We start from the raw sequence: 10,733 nt of genomic DNA on the forward strand, positions 1-10,733 counted from the left end.
GTAGAAAGCTTAGGAGCAGAAAACCCCTTTCCCTATTCCAACCAGGTAATCAGAGAGTAAGGTATAAAAATATTTTCTACGCCGAGAGGAAAAGGCGGAAATGATCAGACTTGGCCTGATTCGGGTTCTAGATTCCAAAGTGTTAACCCAGGCCAGAGATTAGTGACCTAGGGAAGATTTATGAACCTACAGTACTTAGGCAAGGATCTAATCTTATCAAAGACAAACTCAGGACCACAGAGTCCCATCCAAACACTGAATAATGAAATCATGATGGATCATAAGAAGGGACGGACAGTTGAACTATCAGAGAAATTATTTTGATATCTTAGTCATTAATTGTAATGACCGACATGGGAACTGTAATGGGTGCATGCATGTCACTAGCATCAGTCAGTCAGTGTCAGAAAGTCTGAAAGCAATGGTTTCTTCTCATTTCCCCACTGTCAGGCAAAACACATTATGGTTGTCTAAACACTCCCCAAGACTGTAGGGGTCAGCAGTGACAGGGCCTATGAGGGAATTGGGAATTGGCATAATGACTAAATTGGGAGAACATGAAACAAAACAAAAACTAAAACAAAAAAAAATAGAAAAGTGTGCTCCTCTGAGGGCAGGTCTCTGCCAGGCCGGGTTGCCTATCCAGGGCCTGCAAACTTTGGAAGGCAGTCACAGCCAGTTGGAATGGAATCTGAAAAATCTAAGTGCAAGTTACAATGTGTACCGATGTGTGTGAGGTTTGGACAAAGTCTGTAGTAGTAGCAGCAAAAAGTGTGTTTTGAAGAAATCTCAAAACGGTGGAAAATCTAGTCTGGCACAAATGGCCAGGGCCTATATGCAGAGTTGCGGAATCCAGGGAAATAATATTTTGATTGTACATCCTATGGTTCAAGAGTTACAGGCCAAAATGTGAAGTGGGCTGTTAAGGTGGCTCCAGACCAAACAGACTCGTTCAGACTATTTCAGACTACTTCAGACTGCAACAGACTGGTATTTGGTTGGCAAAAGTGGGCATTTAGTCTGTCAGCCGACTTGCCCCATTGAGATGCTAATCTGGGAACCAAAGACCAAAAAAAAAAGGAAAAACAGCGCCCTCTGCTGTGCGTTGCCAGGTCTGCTTATTATAAGCGACTTTGGGCTTGTTTCCCTGATGTTCCCAGTGTTTTTTCTTTTTTTCTTCAGTAACTAGTACATTTACTCAAGTACTGTACTTAAGTACAATTTTGAGTTACTTTTACTTTACTGGAGTATTTCCAATTGTCTATACTTTTACTCCACAACAATTATTTGAAATGTTTAGTTACTAGTTACTTTGCAGATATAAATCATTATAAAACATACATTAACCACTTTAGCCCTATTTTATACCTATAAGCTATTTGAAAATAGCAGATCTACAAGCTCACAACGTGTTGCGATGCACACGTTCTGAGCTTGTAGATCTGCTATTTTCAAAAATGTTTGTACTTTTACTTTTGGTACTTTAAGTACATTTTTATACCAATACTTTAGTACTTTTACTCAAGTAAATGTTGAATTCCGGACTTTTACTTGTAACAGACTCAGAGTACATCTATTGCATTGATACTTTTACTCAAGTAAAACATTTGAGTACTTTTTCCACCACTGCTGACATGTACACAACATTTTTGAAAACGGTTATTCGAATAATCAAAAATAAATACATTAATTAATTTATTGAAATTAACACCCAGAAAATAGCCAAAACTGAGCACATTTCGATCTATAAGGCCAAATCTAATTTGAAAAAATATATTAAGAGCATATGAAAGCCAATTAAAATGTTTATACTAATGGAATCTTACACACCTGCTCCCAATAAATTATGTCATCACTACAGCGCAAAAGTAGGTCAAATCAATCAATCTCTCTCTCTGGGAGCGACAACGAGAAACAGTGAATGTAGGTTTTCATAGACATGGTCACTTGTTTCTCTCACATAATCTGGCAACACCGACAGCCCTTTGATGTCACGTCTTCTCTGCTACATAGCTACTCCCAGTCGGCCAAAAAGCTGAACATGTTCGGTCGGCTCTGGGTCGGCCGAAAAGGTCCCGACGGACCCCCCGACGGACCCCTAACCGACTGGACGACTATATACGACGCTTCCCGACGCCAAGTCGGCCCAAAATCGGTCTGGTCTGGAGCCAGCTTTACAGCGCCACCATGAGACCAATTTGAAAAATCTGGGATGGAGGTTTTTTCTTGGCCTACTGGGAGTGTGTTTGCAAAGTTCCACGCAAATGGGTGCAACAGTGCCGGAGATTAGCTGCTCACAGACTGACACACACACACACACACACACACACACACACGGATGGACGGACAGGGGTGAAAACATAGTCTGCAGCCTCCGGCCTGCCCTAGACAATAATAATAAAAATAAAGGGTGGGGGTGGGATGTTGAATCTAGAGATCTTACTTCAATGGTCATTCCTTCCTGCTCCAGGCACAGGACTTCTCTGGACTTCACCTTCTGGGGGCTATAGTAGCTGCTCTCTGACTGCGTCTCAGTCAGCTAAAAGTGAGAAGAAAAAAGAGCCGATCACATTAACACAATCTTTTCAAGATTTAAAACATGGGATGAAAAACAAATGGCTAGAAAAAATTATGATAGATAAAGAATTCTAATAACCAACATCCTTTTTAGTGTGTTGTGGGAGAACCAGAGTAATAAGAATCCAATTAACAAAAACATTTACCAGAAGAGCTAATAGTCTAGGACATTACCGATATGGACGTCATGAAAAGGCATTACTGCCAAATTCAGATGGTTGACATTTTAGTGTGTGTGTGGGTGTGCATGTTTGTGCAGAGACACAGACACATGATTTAAGATATAAACAAAGCTCCATAAGAATCTAGATTTAAAAAGGCAATGGGGCCCTGGAGGGTAATGGCTTAGCCCTGCAAACAATAACAACCAACAGAGGGAAAATGACATTTTGAACATCTGAGACAGGATGTCAGCCTTTAAGCACACTGGTCTGTTCTTGTTGTTCTCATCCAAGTCCGGTGGGGGGCCACAGACATACATCAAACACATGACAGCCACTCCTCTCTGACTCAAGTGGAGGTCCGCTGTGCTGGCTCTCTTTTGGTGGCTAACAATCGTTTAAACACTCCAACAACGCACTCATGATATCATATGAACTGATATAAAGTCACTGAGGTCATCAGGAGCTTGGGTCTCACTGGAGGTTTATTGATGGATTTATTGTGTGTGTGTGTGTGAGTCCATAATGCCTGGCGAGGGTTTGGTAGCAGGGGGCAGAGAGGTCCAGAGGGGTGTGAAGGCTTGGGGTTGGCTGGTGCAGAGCTGCTCAGCTCCAGCCCATTCAACTTTAACACAGGAAGCAGGTGCAGGGTTAAAACCAGCTGCGCCTTATTATCCCTCCTGATGGAGCGGCCCCTCTCTCTCTCTTTTTCACTCCCTCTTTCCCCTCTTTCGATTCCAATGGTTTAATCACATGTGGGGACTAAGGGAACGGCATGAAGGAGCCCCCCCCCCTTGCATCCCATCAGCCCTTGGGAGCAGTGGCTTGCGAGGACGTCAAACTCTGACAAAGGAACGCTGCGATTCACCACGTCAGCGCATGGTGGTGTTTGTCTTTGAAGTGCCGCCCATCAGACAGGGAGAAACACACTGATGGGTTATCCAGAGACAACATGGCTGTCTTGGCATAGCCAAATTGGTTATAGTGAGGCTCTGCTTACTGTACCTGGGCCTAAAACAACACACAGAGCCAAGAGGACCAAGGACCAGTGGAGCACCGACCCAAACACCTCCAAACAGCCATCCAATAATACACAGAGCTACTGCAGCTGGTGAGCTACAGCTACCACTCCTTTCTTCTTTTTATTCTCATCCACATTATAGAGATTTGGACATCCAACACAAACCAAATGATTCTTTATGAGGCATCTTGGAACTTTCATACATGTTGGATTAGACTCTCTGGGTACTTTGCTTTTACGCCCTTTCCTTAGAAATGTAACACACAATGGGAAGGCTGTGATGGAAAAGTGGGAAACCGACGATGAGAGCACATCAAATTTGCTTTTGATGAAATGATTCAAAATGCCGAACGTATGAAAATGTAGTCTGCGTGTTTCTGAAAATGAAAAATGATTGGCCGAGCTGCAAACGGCTTGGCGGGAGCTCAGCACCGAAGAGGGGGGTAAAATGGCTGATGATCAACTATGCGTAATGTGTGTAAAAGTCATTAAAGTGTACTGCCAATTTCTCTGATGAAACAGGCCCAAGGAATAATGCATCAGGATCCTAAAAATACCTCTCTGATTTCATGTGCATGACAAGCCCAGGTTCACGCAGTGGCTGTTCAAAGACGAGAGACTCCCTCAAAACTAAATACTTCCGTGTATAAGAGAGGGGGAAACCGTTTAAAACGCCATCCCCTCAGCTGTCTGCAATTACTCCTGACCAGAGGCAATTAATTGATTAAAAGAACTCAAACACTACAGGAACAATTTAAACATTATTAGAAAAGCACCGGGCTCTGCTTGGCCTGAAACATGGCTCCCCCTTCTCTCTCTCTCTCACACGCACACGCACACACACACACACACACGCACACACACACACACACACACAGAGAGAGAGAGAGAGAGAGCGGAAACGTGATCTTAGATGCATGAACCAAAGGGGGAAACACAGATGAATTCCAACTTTTCTGAGTGAGCGGTCAGGATTATAGTTTGGGATCCGTTTCTGAATAGTCATCATAGCATGTATAATGTCTAAAACATTAACGTGACCCGAGACACCAGTTAGCAACGGTTTCTCTACCCTCCCCTGTACCGCACACAGAGACAAAGAGGACTGAGACTTCCTGGAGATCAAACTGAAAATTACCATCAAAAACAAAAAAAAGAAGAACAAAAAAAGTGGACGGGTGGGAATGCAGAGGAGGGAATAAAAACAACTCTCTAATGTTAGGGAGGGAAACATACCTAATTGCTAACACACAACCATATCATATTTTGTAATCTTGAAATTCAATTCAGCACATTATCTGGAAGAGCTTCCAAAAGAATTTCCTGGCAAATATACATATCTGTGCATATGCTAATCACGGTTTTCATATCATATTCTGTCTTTTGTAATAACAATAATAAAAAATAAAAAATGAATGCACAGATTGTTATTGTATAAAAATATGTTTGTGATCCTTTATTACCGTATGTTTTTTTTCTCGAGTGTAATTTTAGAACACTACGTTCAGATTTTATTTGTTCTGCAGAAACCTTTTTATGTAATTTTTAATACGTGATGAAAAAAGGGATATGACTATTGATGGTCATACATTTCTCATATTTACAAATGTAACCCCCAATTATGAAATGTAACCCACAATCATTAAAGTCCCTATAAACTGTGGAGTGCATTCACCCTAACGTGACACCTTGCGAGATAGTAGATCGGGCATTTTTGCGGAAGATATTTGTATTTGATGTAAACCACTTAAACCCTACACTTGGTTGACCGGAGTCCCTCAGGGCTCTATACTAGTGACTTTTCTACATTAAATATCTTCATTCTTCACTGAAAATATCCGATGTACAAGCTCACAACGTGTCGCAACGCATATAGATCTGCTATTTTCAACGGTTTTCCCCAGAACACAGTGCTGGGGTTTAAGTGCTTAAAAGCCATGGTGAACAGGTTTCTGTACTGGCGATGATTGTGATGATTGTGATGATTGTGATGATTACCTTGAAGGTAACGGAGGCCTTGGTGCAGTAGAAACCTATGGCGACAATGGGGTCTTTAGGTGTGTGGTGCTGGGGGCTGCTAGTGCTGCTTCCTGCCTCTCTCTGCAGGTACAGGCCTTCCTCCCCTTCCTCTTCCTCTTCGCCAACGATGGCCGGGACAAAGGACCAGGCCCAGGACACCCAGCCGTCGTCTGTCTCGTCAGTTTGCATGTGAAGGTCTGGGCTAGCCAGGCCTTGGTCTTCCATGTCAACATCCATGCCTAGATGAGACAAAAGGCAGAACAAAGTACTTATCAGTGTTAATCTAACCACATTCAACCTGGCTTCACTGTTTTGGGCATGCCATTATACGTGAAATCTTTCCAAATCTTTCATAAATTAGCAGATCTACAAGCTCACAACATGTCACGATGTGATACATTGTGAACTTATTAGATGGGCTATTTTCACTATTCGTCATGCAGTACAACAAAGTAAGGTATGTAGGGCTTAAGCATTTATCTCAAATGGATAAATTAACACAAAATTTTAGTTTTTATGGATTATTACAGGACCAAAAATGTCAAGATACAAAAAGGTGCAGTACATACAAAATACTGTGATACATACTACCAGTTCATGGTGTATATCTAATCAATATCACACGAGAGGGAGTGCCGTTATACTGTATAGTACAGTATATCAGCAGGTACTGTGATTTGGTCGTAGGTAGATCATCACAGCACAACCTCGAGTGTGATATTGCTTGTATACAATAGTTCTACAAGCATCATTTATTAGTTAACAGTAATAAGCGACAACAGATGATTTCTTTGTTTATTTAATCATTTATTTGGCTCCGCCAACACAAATAGTTCCACAACTGGACTGGGAGTGGAGTGGACTGTTGCCAAGCAATACAAACATTTTTTGTACATGCCTTGTGTAGGTCTACACATTACTGCAGACCAGCTACTTTGTATCATGTACATTTATTTGTATGTTTCCATTTATCGTCCAACCAGTGAAATAAGCATCTGTTGACAGTCACTTTGGTGGCATGTGTGCTTCCAATGAGTTAACTACTTGACAATGCTTCTTATCTTCCCTTCATCCCTCTTCTGGTGGTCGTGATATAACCCAAATGTTATTTGTGGAAAAATATCCATCTTTGCAGTGCAAAGTTTGTTACAATGTAGCTAAGATAGATAAGGACTTAATGTACAGTAATTAACAGTTATAAGAACACCTGGAGCAGAGTGAGACGTAGAGTTAAAAGTCCCAGTGCTGTTATTCTTTATATCAGCACTCAAGGAATACCTCTTATAAAAACAAATTACTTGGTCAGAAGTTTGGAATTAATGTTGTATGAAAATGTTCAGTAAAAAACTCTGAGCAATTTAACTCTAATTTGTTTTTACTATTAACATCTTGAGAAATTCATGACAAAACAATGTTCACTTATTGAGACGGGTCCAAAAATGGTCTGACGTACAGAACACACCTTTATTATGCCGCTGTCAGTCTGTGCCCATCGAAGCACACTAAATTAATTTGTCCTCCTTGCCTCCAGGCTGGGTGAAACAAGCAAGTTGTTTCAGCTGTCAACTCAACACACAAAAACACTGTCGGCCAAGGCAGTTTCACAGTAGCTGCTGCCAATACTCTGGCATGCAGGTGTGTGAGCTTGAGAATGTAGCGAGAGGGAGGTAAATGTTGTGCAAATTTGAGTACATTGCATACACATGTAAAAGTGTGGCTGTGTCTATAAACTGTATGTGAACTTTAATCACTTAAGCCTTATTTTATACATTTGAGATTAAAAAGAAATAGAGAAAATAGCCCACAAACTCTCAACACGTTGCTTCTTTTTTTAAATGTTCCCCTATAATGATATGGCCAAAATAGGGACGCCATGTTTAAAGCGGCAAGCGTGTCTGCCTGCCTGCTAGTGTGCGTGCGTGCATGCGTGTGTGTGAGGAAGTCCATTCCACTGGAGGCCAGAGGGCTCAGCCTGTCAGCCAGTTGACGGAGGAGAGAGCCTTGGCTGGACGCATGGATCAGTGCGGTCAGGGCTGGCTCAGCTGGACCCGCTGCCACAGGCCGGGAGCCCAGGGACCATAGTCAGTGACCGCAGCCAGGGACAGAGAGGCTGGGCACACAGGAGGGAGAATAGATGCTGGGGGCTGGGTCAGATAGTTGTTCACAAACCAGTTGAGTGAAATGGAGGTCAAGGAGTGGTTAAACCACAAACAGGGAGACCTGGCCAGGCATGGCACATAGGGGGCTACAGGACCTGGCACTGGCAGAACAGTCACAGCCCAGGGGTTTGAGATGGGGGTTGACTGAGACACCCAGGTGACCACTGAAAGGATGGATGGAGCCTGGAGGTGTGGGAACCTGAGATAAAATGCTAGAGGGATGTAGGTAATGGGACCAACACTGGAACATAGCCAGCCAGTCAGCCAGTCAGTCACTGGACTGGCACACTGTTGATAGGGGAGTGTTTGGAGAAAGGAGAGGCTGAGAGCAGTGGAGAGATGGTTAAACTCTTTGACTTTCTCGTTTCCTTTCTCTTCTCTTTCGTCAACCTGCCCAGGGGGTGACACGGTCTCCCAACCGCCCCTACCTCACCACCCACCATACCCTCCACCCTCTCAATCCCTCATCTCGACCTCTGAACTCATCCCATCGTGTCTGTTTCCATGTGCGCCGGGAGAGGGGAAGCTGATGTCAATACACAAGAATGTGTAATCCCATTCCTCGCGGCCCCACGTCCTCGCCGAAAAAACAATATTGTCCGTGAGGTCACAGCTGAGGAATCCCAGAGGCTTAGGCAGCGAAAATTATGACATATTTTAATTAAATCTTTCACTTTGTGAATTGGCAGTTGGAAATCCCATGTTATGTTTTTTGTGTTTTTTTTCGCCTTTCTCTCTCTCCCATTCTATCAATCGCTCATTTTCCTTTTTGTCCCCGTTTTCTTTCCGCTCTCGCTCTGTGGAAGCCTTTGAGGTGTCAGGTCAACGTGTTAAGTCATGGCCTGATGAGTTGTAGATTTGAATTTGCAGGGGCAAATCAAAACAAAGGCTTGTGATTAAAAATCAAGTGATCAAAACTGCCAGGCTTAGGGTGGCTTTGAAGTGTTAATCCCAAGTAGTGAGTGCAAAATTCCCAGAGAATGATCTGGGCCGGCCTGTAAGACGCCACAATTTCACTGTAAGGTTGAGATCTGTGGCCACACAGGTGCGAAACATGGCCACTGCTATGACTGGATCTTGAGTTAACAGTCACAGTGTGGCACCACAGAGCTGCGCAGAGGAATCCATAAGCCCCAGTTCAGCTCGAGTACACATGTAATGATCTGTCATTCAGGATGATGAAGAGTTTCACCAAGACACAACTAGCCCCATTCTACTAGCTTTTTCTAGGGTCTGTGTAACGGTGTGAGAGATAAAGAGACAGAGAGACCTTTAAAACCACAGGTTTGATACTGATTTGTTTTACAGACACACTTCTCAGCAAAGGACAAGGTGGAAAGTGCAAATTGTTCTTGGAGTCCCCCCCCCCCCGCCCCAATGATGGAATTTAGGGGAAAAAGGTCTTGTACAGTTTATATTATTGGTTAATATTACTCATTCATTCTTTAAGATAAATATTGTTACACTTGGCTTTACAATTAAAAAGAAAACATTTAACCTGAGGTTAACTAAGAGTGATACGGTGAGAGGGCAAAAGAAAAAGAGACAAAGAAAAAGAGAAAGAGATGGAGCAAGAAATGCAAACTTAAGACAGACAGAGAGGGAGAGACGGACAAGAGAGAGGGAGACAAGGAGAGACAGAGGGAGACGGACAAAGAGACAGAGAGAGGGAGAGAGAGACAGAAACAGAGAGGGAGAGACAGGGAGAGATAGAAGAGAGAGAGTGACAGAGAGACGAAAGAGAGACACAAAGAGAGGCAGACAGAGAGAGAATGAGAGGGGTAGACAGTGAGAGAGAGAAATACAGAGGGAGATTGAAGGCAGTGCCCTCTAAGGCCAGTAGATGTCCCTCCATGTTTATAGAGGAGGAGGTGGTCTGGTTGCCTGACCCCTGACCAAAACCTAATCTACCAGCCAGCTAGTAGTGACTGTGTGGACTGAGAGAGAGAGTGCGTGCGTGTGTGCATGTGCAGATTATATTTAAAACAAATCCAGAACATGATGTGCATATTTACATAGGTTATGCCAAATGTTCTACAACAGGCATACATACAAGCATGCATACACGCGCACACACACACACACACACACACACACACACACACACACACACACACACACACACACTAAAACAATGGAACACATACCAACATGTGCTACATATATCGTGGCAGCAGAATCTGAACTAAAGCTCTTCTACAGCAAGCGCTGTTCCAACCAGATCACTCAGAGAGGAGGTTGGCTCCTCTGTTCTTCAGCTCACAGCACTATAGAAAACTAAAATAAGGTGATTAAAAAGAGTGAGCTAGTGCTTAGGGAGCCACATGAGGTTTCTAATGGAGCGATAGCCTCTGGCCTCTGGGCGCTACATGTTGTGATGGTCCGTTCCATTCGATAGGCCTCAGAGGGCAGAGAGGGGGAGCTCTCTTTCAAAGCAAACAGTCACACACACACACACACGCGCACACGCACACGCACACGCACACGCACACGCACACACATACACACACACAACTATACTTGTGAGGACAAAGATTTTAGGACAGCAATCTATCTATTAATTCACAAAATGTGTGCGTGCGTGCGTGCGTGCGTGCGTGCGTGCGTGCGTGCGTGCGTGCGTGCGTGCGTGTCAATCTGTCCCGGTCATAACTCAGGCACCGCCCTACCGATCAAATTCAAACTTGCCGTATGTGTCACCGATGACACAGGGCTGTGTTGGGCCAAGGGGGGAATCTGGTCGGAAAGGTTGTCCAGAACCAAAAATCCACGTATGTCTGTCTGTCTGCGAGTCTG

General features: G+C 43.6%; 1 protein-coding gene across 4 annotated transcripts in view; it reads right to left on the reverse strand.

Moving 5' to 3' along the window:
• vps13b (vacuolar protein sorting 13 homolog B) overlaps positions 1-10,733 on the reverse strand; it is a 449,591-nt gene that overhangs the window by 394,625 nt on the left and 44,233 nt on the right. For all 4 annotated transcript variants that reach the window (XM_080427213.1, XM_080427214.1, XM_080427212.1 and 1 more), the window contains exons 8-9: positions 5,758-6,017; positions 2,444-2,539 (exon numbers count right to left, since the gene is read on the reverse strand). In XM_080427213.1, coding sequence (XP_080283339.1) covers positions 2,444-2,539; positions 5,758-6,017 — 356 coding nt within the window. The remainder of the gene's footprint in view (positions 1-2,443; positions 2,540-5,757; positions 6,018-10,733) is intronic.

This window comes from Gymnoscopelus braueri, assembly GCF_963280865.1.
Source record: "Gymnoscopelus braueri genome assembly, chromosome: 4".
NCBI classification, from domain to species: domain Eukaryota; kingdom Metazoa; phylum Chordata; class Actinopteri; order Myctophiformes; family Myctophidae; genus Gymnoscopelus; species Gymnoscopelus braueri.